The sequence below is a fragment of the Diadema antillarum genome, unplaced genomic scaffold (assembly GCF_040938485.1).
Source record: "Diadema antillarum isolate AM-2024a unplaced genomic scaffold, OU_Dant_1.0 seq00000329_RagTag, whole genome shotgun sequence".
Taxonomy (NCBI): domain Eukaryota; kingdom Metazoa; phylum Echinodermata; class Echinoidea; order Diadematoida; family Diadematidae; genus Diadema; species Diadema antillarum.
This window is the reverse complement of record NW_027271346.1, coordinates 362,300-384,907: the sequence shown is the minus strand read 5'-3', so window position 1 is coordinate 384,907 and position 22,608 is coordinate 362,300. Positions and strand designations below refer to the sequence as shown.

At 38.0% G+C, this 22,608-nt stretch overlaps 1 protein-coding gene across 1 annotated transcript in view; it reads left to right on the top strand.

The window, feature by feature from the left end:
• Positions 1 to 22,608, top strand: part of LOC139730716 (26S proteasome non-ATPase regulatory subunit 11B-like) — a 286,575-nt gene that overhangs the window by 79,686 nt on the left and 184,281 nt on the right. Inside the window, exon 5 of the mRNA XM_071641582.1 lies at positions 458 to 569. Within this exon, the coding sequence (XP_071497683.1) occupies positions 458 to 569 (112 nt within the window). The remainder of the gene's footprint in view (positions 1 to 457; positions 570 to 22,608) is intronic.

Here is a 22,608-nt window from a genome sequence, read left to right as displayed (position 1 = left end):
GGTTGCGAGAAATGAGCAAAAATTTCCACTTTTACAGACCAGTACTTACTTAATACTACAATATCCAAATGTCAAAACCTGGCCTGGGTATTTGTTCCAAGTTACTTGTGTCACTGCCAGCAACTAGTGATAGCCTGGTGGTAGTATGGCTGCCCAGGAAGCAGTAGATGACAGATGTGTTTCCTACTACATCCTTTTCTGACATGTTTGTTAAAATATAGATCAACAGTTGCGATCTTATGAATACATTTGAACAGACGTTGACAACTGATTTAAATCTTTCAGAGCACATTTTCACCCCTCTGTACTGTAGTAATCTCTTGATTTGTGCAAACTTACCTGTTCACACTTTCTTGTGTGTTTGCGAGGGTATAGGTCTTTGCTGTTTTATTTCTGTTTTCCACATGATATAAGTCCTGTTTTTTCTTTAACACATCATCTATTGATTCTGTTTCAGGTTCAAGGTTACTGAAGGAACTGAAGAAGCTGGATGATAAAGCACTGCTAGTGGAAGTCCAATTACTTGAGAGCAAGGTCTATCATGCTCTCAGTAATTTACCTAAAGCAAGGTAAATGTTACAGTGTGTCTCTCTATCCATAGTGCTGTAACGTCATTCTTATCAGTTATGAATTTAAAGGGAGTGTCTCACAATTGTACTCATTGCTTGAATGGGCATTTGATAATGAATTTCACAAAGGGTATTAAGTATAACTAAGAAATTTTCTTAGTCTGCCCATCTATCCCAACTCGTGTTATCACTATTTGAGAAAAATTGTTCCACAGGTTTTTGTGGTACCTAGTATGAAAACCCTACAGCATTGTATAATATATGGTGAGAAGCAACAAGGTCAATTGTCACTGAACCTGGGCTAAAAACTACATTTCAAATTGTTACTTTAACTTGGGTATTCAGAAGTAATATTTAATGGTAAAAATGGCATAATGCATAACTATAGTTTCCTAAAAATGAATCCTGAAAAATTCAGAGATAAAGGTCAAAGTTCATTGTACTTTTACACAACAACAACAAAACACAGACAAACTAGGATTGTCTGATGCTATTAACATGATTTGGTGGACTACATACTTGTAGGTAGCTATAGATTATTTGCATGTGTCAGTTCAGATTATGGTCAAGATTCTTATTTGTAGCCATCACTACAGCCAGGAACGCCTTGTGACAATATGATTGCATCCCCCAGTAAGTTTGATTCAAGAATATACTTTATATTAAGCAGTTTTTACACCAAAGCCACGCTGTACCACATTATGTGTGGCTGTATTTTCGTGACAGATTTTTACTTATTTTTGTATGGAGGTGTATCGTTACAAAAATCTAGCTACCTATAACTTAGTGGTAGCACCTTCTTCCATCTTTATAAACACAAAAAAGATTGATTGAGGGCTGACCTGCATGTGCACTGTACTAGCCACATTTTCTGGGCAGATTTTTGTTCTATTTTTTGCACAAGGGTTTGATCTGAAACCCCTCTAATTACAGTATATACCAAAATAAAACTTTGCGTTAAATTTACGTGTAACGCAAGCGCCGATCGGTACTGCGTTAATCTTTCTGCGTTACAAAAATTAACGATCACCGTGCGTGAATGATCGTTACAGATCGTTACAGATCGTTACTGTGCGTTTACAGATCGTTACTGTGCGTTAATTTTTTAGATCTTGCGTTAGCGGACTTGTCATGTGGACTGGCAAGAAAATCTCGGAAATTGCGAGACTCGGAGATGCCTCGGTTAAGTAAACTGTCGTTCGTAATATTTACTACGGACAATTTTCCTGCCGGCGGAAGGCATTTAAATAGCGATATCAAATACCGAAAAGATTTTGTAGTTGAGCAGAACTCCCCTGGCAATGTCGTATTGTCATGGTCGTCAAATTTTGTACTCATGGGCGCAGTCAATGGAATCGGGCAAGCAAAAAATTTCGAAGCCACATTTTTTCCCCACAGCCAACATATTCCGTCGAACATTGAAACCCATGAAATCACGCATACGCAAGCCTAAAAACTAACGCCGACTGTCCTAACGTTAGCGATGTCACGATTTCAACAACAGTCAGACACTTACTCAATTCAGGAAGGTGCAAAAAGTCCATTTATATTCCAATACACAAACGTGTGTCTCGCCGAATAAACTGGTGGTAGTGTGTGGTGACAAAAGCCGAGTATTTTCGGCAGTAAAAAGTAGCTGCAGCAGAAGAAAAATGTCTACCACTTTTCTGCTCGCATTATTACACTGCCAGCAGGTGAGTCAAGTGGTGACTTGATAGGCACGCTTCACATGAAAGTTTACCCAGAAAACATGAAAAAATCCCCACGATGCCAAGGTGCCAGAGTGGGGGAATGGGGGACGGGGTGGAGAGAGAGAGATACCAATCAACAGAAGAAAACCGCGCCTTACTGGCGCATTCTCGGAGGTCATGAAACAGTCTGGGGGTCTTGGAGATGAACAGAGAAGGAATGTTTAATTAAAGATAGCTCAAGTCGAAGACCCAGGATTACAAACGTTGATTCTTTTTTTTTTTTTCTCCTTTCATTTATCATGCCTTCACGTTTAGAAATGGTTTGCACTCCTTAAAAAAAAAAAAAAAAAACTCTCCTGCGATTTTTTAAAAACGTCACTCTTACCATGAAAGTGTTTACTACGTGTAATACAATAGTTAATACTATACCTATTGCTTTAATCATACAATGTATCTGTATAACACAAATTTGACTACCAATGACAATAAAAGATACTTGTATTTGTTTTGTGCGGAGATTTTTTTGTCTTTATCCTGACTAGTTCCTATGAAATTTCTAATGTTTTTACGGCAGCATCAACAGCCTAAAATAAATTACTGAGAGATTTATAGATAATGAAATTTTTGGCAACCATCCATTTGAACGTCAGGCATGAAAAGCTCCTGATATTCAGCAAAAACAACTCAACAGATCAGAGACAAAGTTCCTTCAAATTTTTGAGAAGTAGCACGCAGATTTGCTGGGCGTGGTAGGGTCCATGCTTTGAGATCGTCACAATCGTGTTGTCACCAGGGAGGTGGAGTGTCTCTCTTCCACCTCCCTGTTGTCACGGAGTATCGGGAAGTTCTCACAAACTCCAGGATCACCCCTCCCTGCCAACTCCATGTTGCTCCCAGGGAGGCGGGAAGAGTCTCTTCCCACCTCCCTGTTGCTCCCCAACGTGCATTGTGAATGCGTGGCGTTTCTTGTCACCGTCAGTACCCGAGGCTGCTTTGTATTTGTCTTGGAATATTGATTCTTCTTGTCATAACATGAGTGTAGTAATCGTTTTGCATGGCTATGTAAAAAATTGTGATACAACGTGTACTCAACTCGTCTTTGTGATTTTTTTCTTCAGTCCAAAAGGAAGACAAAATAGTAGCATGACGTTTGCAATTGTTCGAAAGGTCTGATTTTGATAACTCACAGACTACTCAGTAATCACCCTTGTTTTCCAGCTCCCAGGCCCTCCAATTTTATTATAGCAATCCACACGCGCGCGCAAATTCCTTTGCCATATAATGTGGTTTTGCCAGCCAGCTGTCGGAATGTGCTTTGAAGTTACATTTCAGCCTGGCCTGGCTGGCATGAATGGGTGTCGAGTTTCAATCAATACCTACTGTTGTTTTATTCTTGTATTTGAACATGTCGTTTCACCTGACAACACACGGAGATCGGGAAGGTGTAGGGCCAGGGAAGAGGTTTTTGTTGTGTGTTGCAACCTAATCCGGGCAATTAACTCCAGAGGGCAATCCCCCCCCCCCCCCTCCCCGCTAAATACTGGTTAATGGTAAGGTTAGAGTAAAGATTAGGGTTAGGTTTAGGGTGAGGAGTTTGGGTTATGGTTAGGATTAGGGCCAGGGGAAGGGTCCGGGGTAATTGCCCAGGAAGAAAAGAGGGACGCGCTTTTGTTCTTGGTCAAATCGATTTCCTAGGTGATGCTGTGGAGCTAGAAAGGAACAAAAAAAGCAATTATGATGTCTGGCGTACTTCCGGGACGTCTTATTTTTCTTGCACTCTGAAATTTCCTATTGTTTGGCGTTATCAGTGTCGTTAATTGTTATATAGTTACCCTCTTTCGCATTATAAACTTAAAGTCCATAGAACATTCATACGCATTAAGATCACACTCGAAAAGCTATACTGGTGTATAGTTTGAACACAGCAAAATGAAATAACGAATATCCCGCAGATTTACCAAAATTATGCGTCATGTGGGTCCATTTATTTTCTTCTTTTTTTTTTCATTTGTCTTCTTGTCGATGTGGGGGGTATAGATTCAGGATATACTTTTCCTTTTCCCCTTTCGGCCCGGTGCGATTACTCCTGGTGCTGACATTCTTTCTGCTCGTCTTCCGATTATACTGTTGTTGTAAATAAATGCGCATGGAGCCCCAGCTGTATCGCACAAAAAAAAAAAAAAAAAAAAAAGAAGTCTATCTAAAGTTGACCTTCAAGTATATGTACTTAAGTAAAATCTGAATCAATTAGCCATGGTACGGGTTTGCGGTTTCAATCCCCTCGAAGCCCGATATTTGCCTTTAAGCAAGACACTTTATCCACAAAAGGCCAGGGCTCCACACTAACTTTTATTTCGGTGGCCCGATCGGGCCACTAAAATGATTGATTTTTATTTTTTGGTGGCCCGAAAAGAAAAACAAACAAGCAAAACTATCGGTCCTACTAAACATAGAAAAATAAATATCAAGTATTACTGAAGTGATACAGGTACCCACGTCTAAAATAAGGAGAAAATTTAATCATCTTATACCGTTATTCTGAGTTCTATATAGAGGTGGGCTATAGAGGGTGACATTTTCAGAACATGCTCATCACACCCTAGTTTGATGACTTTGTGCCTACTGACACCATTTCTGAAAAAAAGAACGAAAAAAATGCGAAATCCAGGGTGCCCCGGCTGAAATCGTTAAAAATCCAAGATGGCCGCCGTTTCGGCTTAAAAAAGACATTTTTGGCTCTAACTCGGCTATTTTTTGGTCAATTGTGATGGTTTTGGTGTCTAACCCCATGTTTTAGGGGTCAAGGAAATGGAATATAATGATGATTTTAGCGTAAAACTAGATCTTCCACATGATACTAACCTTTGTCCCATATTCAAGGTTAAATTTTCTTTGCCTTTACCCCTACCCCACCCACCATTTTTTCACTTTTTTTCTGCATTTTTTTCAAGTCATCTTATCTACCATACTCTCAATAATAAGTTCTAGCTATCAATCTGGTTTTTCTACCAACGATACAACAAGAAATACACAAATAACTTTCGTTATACATGTATGTGTCATGCAGATACCGGTATGTGGCTGGTGCATTCAGGATGCATGGTAACTGTGCAACCAGTGCTAATACTGTTTCTGCTTTATAGTGCCCATCGACATTTGGTCATTAGACCTTTAACGAAAGTCAAAGTGTACAATTCTACAGTAGGTAGTACAATTTTGTAAAATGACTTGAATAAGCCTTCACATATGTCAATTGTCCAGCACCATACTTGACTGGTTGATGTACATTGTATCTGGCGTCTTGCCTAGAAAACACATTTTTACCATAACTCAGTCATTTTTTTCATCTTTTAGCCTAGTTTTGGTGTTTCACCATCACCACTTGGTCCCTTATTTCTCATGCCTGCTTTTCCCTACCATGTACATTGTACGGTATATTGCTGTACTTTTAAAAAGCAAGAGTCCTCATGTTTGATGGGAAATTTGATACCATTTGGGTGATTATCCAACCAGTTCTATGACAAACAAATGTTATGTACACTGTATGTTCTTCACATAGCATCATAATGGTAAAGTCATCATCTCACTCTCAGTGACTGAAAGTGCCTAAAGCTGAGGTAATTAATATCTGTTGACTTTATCTGTTATTTCCAGTCCCTAGGTTCTCTTTTCCATTTCCAAAATGTGACCCAAGCACAACAAGCAGTTAGAGTACCGGTATGTGCATAGGCTGTCTGTTACAGAAACTTAAAACATGGGGAGGCCCATTAATTAACAAAGTTGACGAACTCAAGGAATGCCTACATTGTAGATACCAGAGATCTCACCAAACTCAGAGCTATTTTACGTGGAGAGCTGTCATACCGCATACTCATATCCCATCGAGATTATTGTGCATCAACAAGTGTATAAGGTCTTGATACCAAATCTCTGAGATGGAAGTAAAGATGAACTTGACTCTTCTAGCGACTGGAGGACAGTCTGATAATCTCCCTGCCCCTGATCTGCTTACCGAAGATGACATGGTGAATGCATTCAATCTAAAGTCAACCAATGGCATCATACAACCAACTGCCCATTCCAACCTTGAAGAAATTGTTGATAGTTAACTGGGCATCAATGATTCTGCATTGCGATATTGGATTACATACACGTACAAAGGTGCACGAAACTGGCACCTTGGTATGTGTTGAGACCAAGAGCATGGAATCAAGCATATGGAAAGAATGAAAGGGACAGATCAGCATCAGCACTAGTGATGCCCAAAGCAAGCTGATGTACAGACAGTACTGCTGATGCAGATTCTTCCATAATGTACAATATATGGGCTCATGGGATGCATCATCCAGCCGAAACATTACCTTTGTGCTGGACAATATTGGCATATCATAGAAGGCTTATTCAAGTCATTTTACAAAATTGTACTACCTGCAGTAGAATTGTACACTTTGACTATTGTTAAAGGTCTAAAGACCAAATGTCAATGGGCACTTTAATGCAGAAACAGTATTAGCACTGGTTGCACAGTTACCATGCATCCTGAATGCACCAGCCACATACCGGTATCTGCATGACACATACATGTATAACGAATTTTTGTGTATTTCTTGTTGTATCGTTGGGAGAAAAACCTGATTGATAGCTAGAACTTATTATTAAGAGTATGGTAGATAAGATGACTTGAAAAAAATACAGAAAAAAAGTGAAAAAATGGCGGGTGGGGTAGGGGTAAAGGACAAAGAAAATTTAACCCTAAATATGGGAAACAGGTTAGTATCATGTGGAAGATGAGGTTTTACACTAAAATTAACACTATAATCCATTTCCTTGACCCCTAAAACATGGGGTTAGACACCAAAACCATCTCAATAGAGCAAAAAATAGCCGAGTTAGAGCCAAAAATGTCTTTTTTAAGCCAAAACGGCGGCCATCTTGGATTTTTAATGATTTCGGCCGGGGCACCCTGGATTTCGCATTTTTTTCGTTCTTTTTTTCAAAAATGGTGTCAGTAGGCACAAAGTCATCAAACTAGGGTGTGATGAGCATGTTCTGAAAATGTGACCTAAAATTGACCCTCTATAGCCCACCTCTAGACTTCTAAGATTTCGCAAATAGGCTTATAGATTATTATAAGTTGATGCCTATTAAATTGGTCAAAATTTACGCTTGAAATGAGAAAGTGGGAGCATTTGCAGACATTGTAAACATCTGACATTTGTTTTAGCATCGTAAAGAGCCAAAAAATTACCGTTATTTATTTCTGGTGGAAATTCAAGCAATCATTCAACATTTACAAGTATTTTAACACCTTCCGGAATGTAAAACCAAGCAACCGACATTCATTCTATCATCTTACGGACCTGAATATCATCCTTATTCATTTCCGAACGTGAAAGCAAACATCCGCTCTTTATTTTATCATCTAACTGAGCCGATTGATACCGTTTATAATTTCCAAATGTACAAGCAACATTCTGTTACTTATTTTAGCATCGTACGGAGCAGAATATTACCGTTATTCATCTCCAAATTCAAAAGCAAACGCCCGACATTTACTTTATGATCGAAGGAGCCGAATGTTACTGCTGTCCACTTCCGAAAGTGAAATGAATCATCTGACATATTTCAGCATCGTACGGAGCCGAATGTTATACTGTTTTTCACATTCAAACGTCATCTGACATTACATTTACCATCAAACGCAACTGAATGTTATTGTTATTCATTTCGAAATGTTAAATTTATAGCAAATGTCTGATATTTATTTTAGCATCTTAATTATGGAGCAGAATGTTACTGCTTGTCACTTCCGAACGTTCAAGCAATCATCTGAAATTTATTTTGGCATCTTATGCGCTTAGAAACATCAGTATTAAGCGCTATATAAATGTTATTCATTATCATTATCATTATCTTCCGAAGCCGAATGTTATTGAGCACTATTTACTTTCGAACGTAAAAGCGAACATTCGGCATTTCATCGTAGTACGGAGCTGAATATCACTGTTATTCATTTCCGAACGTCAAAGGGATCATTCGACATATATTTTAGTATCTTCCGGAGCTGAATGTTATTGCCATTTACTTTTGAACGTAAAAGCGAAGATCCAGCAATTATTTCATCATCGTACTGAGTTGAATACTATTGTTATTCATTTCCGAACGCCAAAGCAAACATTCAACATTTATTTTAGCATCTTCCGGAGCTGATTGTTATTGCTATTTACTTTCGAACATAAAAGTAAACATCAGATATTTATTTATCATCGGACGGAGTTGAATACTATTGTTATTCATTTCCGAACGTCAAAGCAAACATTAACTTCACCATCAAACGCATCTAAATGTTACTGTTATTCATTTAATTTTAAATTTAAAAGCAAACATCCGACAGTTATTTAGCATCGTATGGAGCAAAATATTACTGTTATTCACTTCCAAACGTAAAAACAATCATCTGACATTCATTTCAGCATCTTCTGGAGCCGAATGTTATTGCTATTCATTTTCGAAAGTAAAAGCAAACATCCAACATTTATCTCGTCGTTGTACGAAGTTTATTATTATTGTTATTCATTTCCGAACGCCAAAGGGATAATTCGACATTTACTTTAGCATATTCCAGAGCTAAATATTATTATTATTTACTTTCGAACGTAAAAGTAAACTTCCGGCATTTATTTTATCATCGTATACGGAGTTGAAATTCATTATCATTTATATCCGACCGTCAAAGCAAACATTCGACATTTATTTCAGCATCTTCCGGAGCCATATTTTATCCCTATTCATTTCCGAACGCAAAATCAAATATCTGACATTAATTTCAGCACCGTACGGAGCTGAATCTTACCATTATTCATTTCCAAAAGTATGAGTAAACATCCGACATTTATTTTTGTATAATACGGAGTCGAATATTACCGTTATTCATTTCCAAAATTAAGAGCAAACATCTGACATTCAATCTAGCAGCTTTACAGGCCTCGAAATAGGATTTTGGAGGGGCAAGGCCATTTAGAAAAGGGCACTTTTTCCAAGAGGCCAGGGCACTTAAAGGACAAGTTCACCTTCATATACATGTGGATTGAGTGAAGGCAACAATGTTAGTAGAACACATCAGTGAAAGTTTGGTGAAAATCCGATAATCCGTTCAAAAGTTATGAATTTTTAAGATATCTGTGCAATCACTGCTGGAGGAGAAGACTACTACAGTGTATGATGTCACATGCGTACAACGATATAAGGAAAATAAAAAGAGAATTTCACAAAAGTTGACTTTTTGAATGAAGTGTACATTTCTTCGACTTGTTACTGACTTATGTTAGGGGTAATATTATTCCCCCTGACTTCTGAAAGAGAGAAGTCGAGTGTTGCGTGTTAGTCTATTATGTGAGAAAAGTGAGAATATCTTGAATTTTCTTGATACTTTCTTTGTATAGTTGTACTCATATGACATCGAAGCTATAGTAGTCTTCTCATCCAGCCGTGACTGAGCAGATACTTCAAAAATTCATAACCTTTGAACGGATTGTCCGATTTTCCTCAAACTCTCATTGATGTGTGCTACTAATATTGCTGCATTCACTCAACCCACATGTCTGTGAAGGTGAACTTGTCCTTTAAGTCAGTCAGAGGAGCACCAAGGCCACATTGGAAAGGGCATGTTTGGTGTTTATGAAAAAAGAAAAGAAAAACAAACCGAGAAAAACTAACACACACACACACACACAAAGTGCAACACACAACAAAAACCTCTTCCCTACAGCTGTAACACATTCCCGATCACCGCGTTTCTATCAGGTGAAACAACATTTTTTAAAACAGGAATAAAACAACAGTAGGTATTGATTGAAACTCGACACCCTTTCACACCCAGGCTGCCATGAAACTTCAAAGCACATTCCGACAGCTGGCTGGCAAAACCACAAGGCAAAGGAATTTGCGTGCGCGTGTAGATTGCTATGATTAGTCTGTGACAGACAGTTCATGACCTCCAAGAATGCGCCAGTACGCACGGTTTCTTCCGTTGATTGGTCTCTCTCTCTCTCTCTCCACCCCTCCCCATTCCCCAGTCTGGCACCCCTTGGCATCGTGGGATTTTTCTTTTTTCTTGGTGAACTTGGAGTTCACTCTTTACTCTATCTGAATATGCGCTGCCTAGCTAGTACGTACGTACATGGGCATTTCCACAGTAAATGGGTAGTTTTAGGTTGGAAAAACATGAAAAATTAAAATTGTCTTCAGAGTATCCATATTTCAGAGTTTGGTTGCCTAATACCTATATTAAATATTTTTAAGTAGGAAAAGATAACTTTGTATTCAAATAGAGCTTGAGTGGGTATGTAAGTAAGACATGTGTAATAGCTATGGGGCGAACGCGTGTAACACATAGAGTAGGACAGAAATATTGGAATGATGGATTCCTCATACAAAGAATACAAATATTGATTTCAAATCATCTGACACTATTTATTGTGCTGATACATTATGATAAGAACAATTTAGGGTGTCCATATTTGTGAAAACATTCATTATTTGTGTCATTTTGAAGTGTGCATTCATGATTAATGCCAGAAAATTTGTGCATCATATCCGAAAGGTGAGATCATGTTTGTACTAAGTTCCTCCATAATCGGGCAAACTGTTGTCATATTCATATCTGTATGGGTGCATGTGTGTGTGAGGAAAAGCCAAAGCTTCATTGGCATAGAGTTTCTTGAAATTCCAAAGTACATGATATGACATGTATCACTGCATTAGTGGTGAACGTATGTAACACAAGAGTAGGACAGAAACTTGAACTTTACAGAGTTTTTTAATTTCCAAGGTATACAATACACTCCCATTCTCCAGTATATTGTGTAGTTCATTTTAAACCCCAATGTGCAGTACATTGTATATACAAAGGCTGAAATATCGAAATACTGTATGCAAAGGAGCATTTTGCTGTTGTCATTGGGTCAGCAGTTACCATTTCGTGTCCATTACACCTTGAATTGATATTCCTACATACACATACATGTAAATCAAGTGGATTGTATTTGCCTGTCCAAATTTAAAACTAAAGTGATTTTTTTTTTTACTGATACAAAATTACATACAAATGTATTGATACAGTTTATAAGGAATTAACTAGAATTTCAGTCATCACATCCCAAACTCAATCAACACACAGGCTTTGGAAACAAGAATTAAAACTTGCATTGTTCATTTTTCTATTGCATTTAATGTCCATCAGCCACAGTCAGAAACATAAAGCAGTTAATGTACCAATAGCTGATATCAATGTGAAAAGAAACTTATTTGATAACTAGTGCAACAGTTAAATCTATTCATTTCAATTTACATTCATTTGAAAATGAATAGTTGTAACATTCATTACGGAAATAATCCTAATAGGAAATCAATACACAAAGAATGACACTTTCTGAATTGTTCAGTGTTTCTATAGTAGCCATGATATAAAAAATCATGGGTGTACATACTCGAGCAGGATTTGAACCTACGACCCCCTGATCTCCGGACAGGCGTCATCTCCACTAGACCATCGAGTTTCTGCCTGACAGCAGAAAAAAAAATTAATAAATCATGGACGTACATACTCGAGCAGGATTTGAACCTACGACCCCCTGATCTCCGGACAGGCGTCATCTCCACTAGACCACCGAGCTTCTGCCTGACAGCAATGAAAACATCTTGACAGAAAAATTCCATGAATTTGAAAGCACCCTTTTCTTTGCCTGCCAATTCAATGCAGTGTACATTTTTATATGGTGTATCTAGGCTCATACAGGCTCCATAAACAAGAATTAAACTTGCATTGTTCACTCTTCTATCGCCTTAATGTCCATCAGCCATAGTTAAGAAACATATTATTATCAAGAATAATACTGATATCTCCTTATACTTTCGGCTTTATTGCAAACATTTTAAATGGTAGGATATTGTGATACAACAGACTGACACTATATGCATCAAATGTGATATCTTGAACATATTTCAAATCACTGCTCCCAAAGGTAAACTGGACCTTTAATGTAAATCAGTCACAGTAAGAAACATAAAAAAGTTAATGTGCCATCAACTGTTTTCGAAGAATAACACTTTCCGAAATGTTCAGGTACTGTCGGAGAACTCTTAACTTTACAATCTATGCGTTGATTTGTAAATTAGACACAAAAAAAAAAAAAAAACACACGCACAAAAAAACCCACCCTTTTTATGTGCCCGCCCATTCGATACATATGCATTCAAATGGTGTATAAGGCCCATCCTGGAATTTCAGTCATCATATTCCAAACTCAATCAACATACAGGCTCTGAACACAATAAAAACTGACATTGTTCGTTCTTGTATCGCCTTAATGTTCATCAGCCACAGTAAGAAACAAAGCAGCTAATGTAACAACTTTTTTATTCAGTTGTATCCCTGTTTATATCTTGCTTTACAACAAAAGGGATGGTAAGTATTGATTTAGGTGATGACTCAGCTTTTAACTTTTTGAAATAGCATATAGGTTCTCTTAAAGGCATTGAAAGTTTACTTAAGTGAAAATCAGTTTTGAAAAGGCTGAGATATCCAAAAAGAAAGTTGAACAAAGTGATCCTCATAAAAGTTGAAACCCAGATCTTCTATTTAATTAACATTGGTTTAATTTGTGGTTTCATACCTCAGCCATTTGAAGACCATGTTTCATAAGCTAAACTTTGAATTCCTTGTAGAATTGTATGCTCATAAAAATTTCATAAGTGGTTTCTTAGTACATTGTATCTTGCAAAAAATTAAAAGCTCAAGTCATATCTGATATAGTTTACAACTTGAAGAAAAAACAACAACAACTGCTGTCTTGTGGTGCTTTGCTCCTCCAAGAGAATGGGATCAGGCATTCTGCACAGGATATTGTTTGTAGATTCTCCGGAGAGGTTGTCTTTGAACAACCACTTGAAAACTCCATTCCTTGGTTTCCTCATCAAGTCATCATCCAGGATGTCTTTTACCTGTCAAAAAAAAAAAAAAAAAAATTATGCATACATAATCAACAAATACATATATTGAGTTCGTTTTATCACAATTTTTGAAAGTTTGGAATATTCCTACATACTGAGTGCAGATAAAAGATTGTTCAAAAGCCATGTACATGTCACCCGCAATTGAAATATAGTTAAAACATTTTGCTGCATAGTTATTCCGTAAACCAAGCAATAAAATACACAAACTACAAATACAGTAGACTCTTATTTTTTTTTTAAATGGAATTTTAGAAAAAAAAAAACTGTTACTGTAGACCACAAAAGTATGTGTAGCCATCCAATTTGAAGAGCTGTGTTTTATCTAACAATCTTCATTCAATGACATCTAATAATAAAACATTTCCAATAAGTTTTGAATACACTTGTATAGGATTATAGAAATTTGGAGGAGGCCGTGAGTTATCGCTATCTTCGAAAGGTAATGTGTAATATCTATTTTTTGCTGCAGACAGCAATTGAGTATCAACACCTCTGCACAATGTTTGCCCTCTTGAATTTCTTTTCTGTTTGATTATTTAGTAATGTATGCAATATTTATAGATTTTGGGAAATAAATACAGAATACTTCTGTACATAAAAGCAATGTATGTTTATCATAGAAAAATAAAAGTTGACCTCCAATCTATCAACCCACCTAGCAACCTTTCCTGGCCAAAGTTTAAAAAAAAAAAAAAAGGATAGGTGTAATTCTTGGTATCGCCAATACCTAGTTGCCGTGCGGAGAGCAGTGTTTTAGATGCATTATGAGATAGCTTACAGGACAAACTTGACCTGGTTTTGGCTGCTCATGCACTCAGATCATGCTCTATCTTTATCCAGAGGTATTTTTGTTGAAGATTTCTTCGCTTTCCATCATGTGACCAGCACATTGAATCAGTAAAACTTAAAAACTTCCAACTCTTTTAAGCTGAATTTTAACCAAGAAAAAAGGGATGGCAATGGAAAAGCAGACAATTAACTCCATTGAATCATATGGGAACTGCGACCTCTTAGCGTGAGACAACCAGAAGTGAACAAGGGCACAAAAGAATCCCAAAGTGTATCTGTGACAGAGCTCTTCAGCATGCACAGAATTTTTTTGCGCACTGGCGATACCGAGAATTGATTGCAACTTCATGAAAATATGCATACATACCTTATCACTGGAAAGCAAACATGCTTGGCATGATGAAAAGATGCTCTGGGCACTCAGAGATTTAAAAAATTTCCACCAAACGCTGTAGAACACGGCAATGCAGCTTCTATAAATAGAATGATAGTAACATAGGGTGAAAACCCCGATAACCACAGATATGGCTACACGACAACGGATAAAGATATTACCAAAAACAACAAAAGGAGGGCTAACTATAATTGTACATAATCATTCAAAAAGATATCTATGATAAAATCTTTATAATAAAAAAGAATATGCCATAGTGTCAAAAAATATGGAGGCCATGGCTTCTATCTTTGAAGGGTAACAATCACTGTTTGTTTCACACTGTAGAAAGCAATTCAATATCTCCTACAAACATCCTACACAAATTGCTCTGCAATCATTTATTCATGTATGCACTATAAATTTATATACTTTAAAAATGAATAAGAACTAGTCATGTACATAAAAGGAACTTTTTTTTTTTGTCATGGTCTGGAAAAAAGAAAATATATATATATATATATATATATTATGCACCCTTAATATATTTAAGAGTGCCAATGTAGCAGCCTTTTTGGCCAAAAAAAAAAAAGGAAGATTACATAATGAAATTAAAATATGCATTCACACCTTATCACTGAAAAGCAGACAGGCTAGTCATGATGAAGGGATGCTCTGGGCACTCAGAAAATCTCCACCACGAGCTGTAGAACAGGGCCACGCAGCTTCTATAGTGATAATCGTATCAGAAGAAAACCCCAAATACAGTGCATGCACACATGTGGCTACATGACAATGGACCAAAATATCATGGAAGACAACAAAATGAAGACTACACATGTACCAGTTCTATGACATCTACAAATAAAATATTTACAATACATAATAGCATGGCATTAAAAATATGGAGGTCATGGCTTCTTTGAAAGGTATTACTGTTACTTGTAATGTTTGTTTTCCACTGTAGAAAGAGATTTAATATCTCCTACACAATTTGCTTAGTGGTCATTAATTCATGTATGCAATACAAATTTATAATCTTCATTAAATAAATACAAAATAGTTCTGTAAATAAACATAACATCGCAGAATTTCTGCGAAGTGAAGTTGCGGAACTTTGGTCATGTCATATATTTATTAGAGCAGAAAGATTTGGGGCTGATTTCATGACAGGGATCGTTTTTAGGACACGACACAGGCCAGCAAAGAGCAAACATGCATGGTGGATGGTGCGACAGCTGGAATGAGGCTCTGCACAGATAACTGTCCAGGCCACAAAAGACAGGGTGTTATGGACATATTGTACATTGAGTCAGGGTCACTTAGCTCCAACGAGCCCTCCCGCAAAATCACAAAAATATGTATATACACCTCACCGTAACACTGGAAAGCAGACAGGCTGGGCATCAGCATGATCATCAAAGGGACGCTCTGGTCACTCAAGACACAGATTGAATCACTACTAAAAGGTGCAGAACAGGGCAGCACAGCTTCTCACATCAGTTGCTAGTTGTCTAGTCTACATCAAAACATAGAAATAGAATCTAAATAAATTAATCATATCATGAGAGAACTGCAATCCATGAGCTCATCATGTGGCTGAAGGACAACTTTAACAACGTTAGAAGTCGAGTTTGCACTTTGCTTAGGCAGAAATAAATCAAGTCAAATCCCGATGTAGGCCTGGTAAATTTTCTTTTCTAACTTGTTTGATCATGGGTGTCTACATACACTAACGATATCGTGTGGTTACACTTGCACTTAGGACTCATGTCACTAGCGTAGCGCTAGCCTGGCTTTCGAAATTCAATATTAAAATGTTACAGTTACACTCGTTTCGTAAACTGAATAGCGAGTTAACGTTAACACGGTTACAGTGCGTCAGCTCACGATGGACAGTGGAGTTAAACTTGTATTCAGCCATTTTAAGTACCACTCTTGACTTAGCTTTCGTTCATTGCTGTTCTGTCACTGTCATTTTGGTTTTATTTTGAGGAAAAAATATTACGAAAAGATGAAAAGAAAGATTGTTTGAAGCTGGAAGCAACGAAGAATTTACTGACAAAAAATAACACATGTGGGACTTGGCTCAGTTATCGTCCGTGTGAACTCGAAAACGAGTAGTGAAAGCAAGCATACAGAGAATCTCAAAAGAATTTCTAATAATGCCAGCAGGGCCATTAATCCTAGAAATACGGAAGATTCTACTCTAGAATGCAAAATTTACCTTTTGTCAGCGAGAGTCGTAATCACCTCCGTCATATTCAGATCTGAGCAGTCGATGCTGGATTGTACGCAATGCAGACATAACACGGGAAATTTCATGCGAACGATACGCAACCTCGGACAGAACGGCGCGAAACGAGCAGGTAAGTAAGACATGGGAACGATCTGTCTGAGTTACGCGCGTGCGAACACACGTAACGAAGACCGATTGTCGATTCTGTCCACCGTTCGTGCGTCCCACCAAGCGGAGCGTACCCACTGAACGCACGTAACATACTGGACAGAATTAGAAACGGAAGCTGAAGCTAGATAACTAAATGTTCTGAAAAGACAGCTATGCTTTTGGCGCGAAACCGAAAGCAGATGTCTAACTTCAGGGTAGTGTCGGCGTTTCCGTGTTAAATCGAACGACTCTGGAGTGTCTCAACCAGCAGTTACGTACGTTCGCGGCGTGGACAGAAAATTGAATTTGGTAACTTTGAATACGGATATTAAATATTTGATTTAATCTTCTGTTGAACTAGTGAAACCTAACTTGAAACTGTGGTCAGCAAAGTGTATGTAACACAAAATAACTGCACTCTGACGCCTGGAAACCAAACGAAATTGAGGCCGAACGTACGTAACTGAAGTAGGACAGAACGCCGACCTTTTTGGTCCAGCTTGCTTTCCACTCTCTCAAAACTCGTGTAATCGTTCAGGGCGAACAAGAAAATGATTTCTCGGTGCATTGACGATAAATTTTGAATTATAATCCATCCAGGGTGCGTGTCTTCTAAGAAAATTTATTTTATACAAGTTACAATTTATGTCAATTTTTATTTCAAATTTGCACATTATCAACAATATTAAATAAAAACAAACAAACCAGCAGATCACAAAAAAATGACAAAAAGACTCAACGAGGTTGAATATTTTATTTCACCTTGCCACATTCATTCACGAAATAAACAAAAAAAGATGATTAAAACAAATATATTCAAATGAAATTGCTCTATGTCTAGAGTGCATAAAACTACCCATTTACCGTGGAATTGCCCACATACTCGCGGCCGCTGCGCTGCGGAGGCAGTCGGGACGGTAAAAGCCGGTCGGGCATACATGTACGTACACGTCGCCTCGTATCTCGGAAAGATACTTTGAGTCTGAATCAGATACATCGGGACGCGAGTGAACTGAAGGTATGATATTTGAGATCAGGAAAGTTGTTCAAGCTTATTAAAGAGACTTTGAGAAAGGGCATATCATACGTCATAAATAATAACTTTCATTCTAAAAGGGCACCACGGCCCCAAGAAAAAGGGCACATTTTTTTTTGGGCCGTAACTTTGATAAAAAAACAAAAGGCATTGCGGCCAACGAGAGGGGCACCGACGGTTAATTCGAGGCCTGAGCTTACGAAGCCGATAGTTACCGCTGTTCATTTTCAAAACTGAAGGCAAACATCCGGCTTTTTTTGGTGGCCCGGCGTGCGTTTTTGGTGACGCCGGTCGCAAATAAACCATTCGCGAAATCGTGATTCGATTCGCGAAAAGACTCCGCTAAATCGCTACACTCGGCAGGGGCTACGTCGTCCTTTCACCAGGTCTCGTTACAAAACCAAAATCTCGTGTGAGTTCTTGCGTTACCTATCGTTGATTTTAACGAAACATCGTTAATTTTAACGAAACATCGTTAATTTGCGTGAGGGATCGTTACTCATCGTTACTCATCGTTACTCATCGTTACTACAAACGTTAATTTTCCCGATCGTTACTTTGCGTTACTAACGATTCAGGTGAAACCGCTTGCGTTAATGAAACGTTAATGTTGATTAACGCAAAGTTTCTTTTGGTATATACTGTAGGTGATGCGAGTATCCTCTCAGATCACCTTCTGTATCTGTGCTGATTCTTTTTTTAGGTGATCCGAGTATCCTCTCGGATCACCTTCTGTATCTGTACTGATTCTTTGTTCTTCTTCTTCTTTCTTTATTTCTCCTCAAAAGTTGTGCAGAGGTTAACTCAGAAAGTCCTCTGCCTATCAATTTCAAAATTATACCATATATGTATCATGTCCCAAAGACGACAGATCTAATTAAAATCATTGTGATCAGTCGACCGTGATGTCACTATGACATCATTATCTGAGATCACATTCTCATTCATATCTCATTAATGGAATGGAAAGTCAAGGTCTTTTTACTCATATTCTCAAAAGTCATCTCTACACTTAAAGGACAAGTCCACCTTCATATACATGTGGATTGAGTGAATGCAGCAATATTAGTAGAACACATCAGTGAAAGTTTGGGGAAAATCGGACAATCCGTTCAAAAGTTATGAATTTTTAAAGTATCTGCGTAGTCACTGCTGGATGAGAAGACTACTACAGTGTATGATGTCATATGCGTACGACCATATAAAGAAAATAAAAAGAGAATTTCACAAAACTTTACTTTTTGAATAAAGTGCACATTTCTTCGACTTCTTACTGACATATGTTAAGGGTAATATTATTCCCCCTGCCTTCTGAAAGAGAGAAGTCAAGTGTTCTTTTGTTATGCGAGAAAAGTGAAAATATGTTGAATTTTCTTTATTCTTTCTTTATATCGTTGTACTCATGTGACATCACAAGCTATAGTAGTCTTCTCATCCAGCCTTGAGTGAGCAGAAACTTCAAAAATTCATAACTTTTGAACGGATTGTCCGATTTTCCTCAAACTCTCAATGATGTGTTCTACTAATATTGCTGCATTCACTCAACCTACATGTCTATGAAGGTGAACGTGTCCTTTAAAACGTAGGCGTACGCGCACATTGAAATGTTGACATGCTCCAATTGAGCTCAAAATTTTTTGCACATGTTTCAGATCATTTGGAGAATTTTTTGAAAAATTGGGAAAAAATTGTACGGACGCGTACGTGCATGCGCATATACGCACGCACAGCTCATATGCAATAGAAATTCCCCGTTTTTTTCACATGGATCAGATGTCTAAAATGTAAAGGAATAATTCTACCAAGTTTCAAGTCAATCCAACTCAGTATGACGTCATACGGGGCCGTCAAAGTTGAAATTCTTCGCGCGCATCAGTGGTGATATACAGTGCAACTATGCCAAAAAACCGCCAATTTTAAATCCGATTTTACTCGTCAGGATGGACGGGGACCCCCCATTTTCTTTACATGTTCTGAAAGCTGATGACTTGTACATGTCATTTCATGGGTTGATGATGCTGGAAAAATGATTAAAAGATATCAAATTTTTCAATGAAATAGAAAAGGCAAATTTTCAAAATGACATCAAATTTCAGGTTCACTCAAGCATATCTCACTTATCCTTGGCCGATTTTCACCCAGATTTCAGTATGTTGTAGCTTATTAGATGCTCTTTCATTGGTGTACTATCAAAATTTTGATTGGATGACGTCATCACCTCGTAAAAATGGATTGAAAGTAACCTTGTCAAATTTGACCAGTTTATGTGCTATCTCTATGGGAGTGCAGTTTTTCTGGAAATGAAAATTGACATGACTGTCTGTATTGAGCACTAGCTCACTTACCCTTCGGTGAATTTCTCCTAGATTCTTATATGTTGTAGCTGAGACTTTGGGCTATTGTATGTGTGCCCTCCGTTTTATCAAAAGATGTCGGGATCATGTAAAAAAACTTAGTTGAAATTGGCTCTTGGCTTCCATGTAGCATCATTTTGCTTAATACACAGAGCCTATGGGGGATGAAATGGCTCAATGCATAGCACATCAGACTTTCAATCTTAAGGTCCTGTGTTCGAGGCCCGCTATTGCCATTTTTCTTTTGCCTTGTTTTAACTCTTATATTTTTGCTTTTTCTTTAGTAAATCTCCCTTCCTAACTCTATCTTTTTTTGATCCTTTTATTTTTTTTCTCCTTCAAATTTCTATACAATACCTTAACTTTTTCTTTATTTTTCTTTCTTTATTCTACTTTCTGTACAGTAGATCAAGAACAACAAGTCATATCAACCCCATATTTTGCACATGTTTAGTTCATGTCATGAACATCACTTCACAAAATAACAACTACTTCCTCCGACACCATCGTGGGTAGGTAAATTAGGGTCAAAGGTCAAAAGTGTTTACCGTAAAGTTCTGTGTATAAGACGCACCCGTGTATAAGACGCACCCCTACTTTTGGACCTAAAATTTTTTTTTTTTTTTAAACGAAAATTTCCACACAAATATTGGTGTGTCATACATATTATTTCAGCTCAAAATCTCCCTAGAATGCAACATGTATTTGCTCTATTTTTCGTTTCCTTTTATGCTTTCTTTTAACGGTATTCATCGGACATCGGCAAAATATGGAAGACGCAAAATGCGAGACTTGTCTTGGTACTCACTTGCTATTGTTTCGCCTTTCAATCGTGGTACATGTATCATATCGTACTCATGAGTGTACAGTACGATCTTTGCTATCATACATAGCAGAGGGTGTCTCGCATATTGACGCATGTCAGACTGGAAGGTTCATTACGTAAAATAAGAAAAACATCAACAAGTGTAGCAGAGGGATCGTATGGCGAGACGTACGGTGCGTACGGTAATTACACTCACTGTTGTTTCGCCTGGAGGGATTACCAGTAACATGTGTGTCTCAGATACCATGATTGTATGCACAGTGCTAGCCTTTTGCAAAAGGCAGCTCCCCATAATTTCAGCTCACGCACACAAAGAACAATGGACTTGCACACACAGCGCGCAACGGGCAAGCGCGCTCCGATCCGATCGCTGTGTGCACGACGCGAGTCCATTTGATTGCAAGAGCCTCTCTGCAGCTGCTGCCTTTGCACAAGGCTTGCTAGCTAGCTAGCTACAGTGTAGCTATGCTATCCTACCTGGCATTGTGAAGGCATGCAAACGAATGCCATGGATATGCATGCATGCTTCACACATCGTTCATATTACGGTGACAATAGTGTCGATTCTACTCCGTATTTTACAGCTTTTGTCTATGGCCATATTGATACTAGTACATTGATAAGTTTTACGGTATCGGTAATTTAGTAATGATACCTGTACATCGCGTATTTCAGCTACTAGGTTGGCTGTTGGTAGCTTGGTAGACTGATACATCGGTAGCAGTGCTGTTGTGAGTGTTACAGCTGTTGTCTATGGCCAGATTGATACATCGTTACTGCACAAGGCCGATGTAAGTTTATCCCGTATTTGCAGCTTTTGTGTGTGTCCAGATTGAAAGATCGCTCATTTATCTGTAAGTTTTAGTGATTGCTTACCTTCCAAACGTCGATATGGGCATACATGGCCCCAAGGTGACCTTATAAAATTGGGTGTACATGACAGATTTTTTTCCGTGATTCGACTGTACCCGTGTATACGACGCACCCCCGATTTTCAATGTTTTCCGACGAAAAAATAGTGCATCTTATACACGGAACTTTACGGTAATCCTGTATCTTGGTGAATACACGTCCAATCTTCCCCACATTTTGCACACGTAAGGACCGTGTTGAGAGAATCATTTCACAAAATAACAACTCTTTGCTCAGATGCCATCTTGGCTGTGTAAAGTGGGGTCAAAGGTCAAATATACTTTGTTCTATATCCGTAATAGTGTATATATGGCATCACCGCCATATTTTGCGCACACATGGGCCTCGATAGATGGATCATTTTATAGAACAATGGTACTTTGGTCAGACACCATTTTGGTTCTGCAAATGAGGTTCAAAGGTCAAATATTCTTTATTTTGTATGTTGCTTACCAAATGCTCAATCAGGGCCAGATTTTGTGCATACAGTTGAACCTCTCTTATCCGGCCTCCCTTTATCCGGATCTCTCTATTATACGTACGCAATCTCGCCGTGATTTTTTTTTTAATTACAGGAGAAAAGAGGGATTCCCAACTCCTTGAGAACTCCTAAACAAACACACATGAATTACATATACTTGATACATTTCTTAATA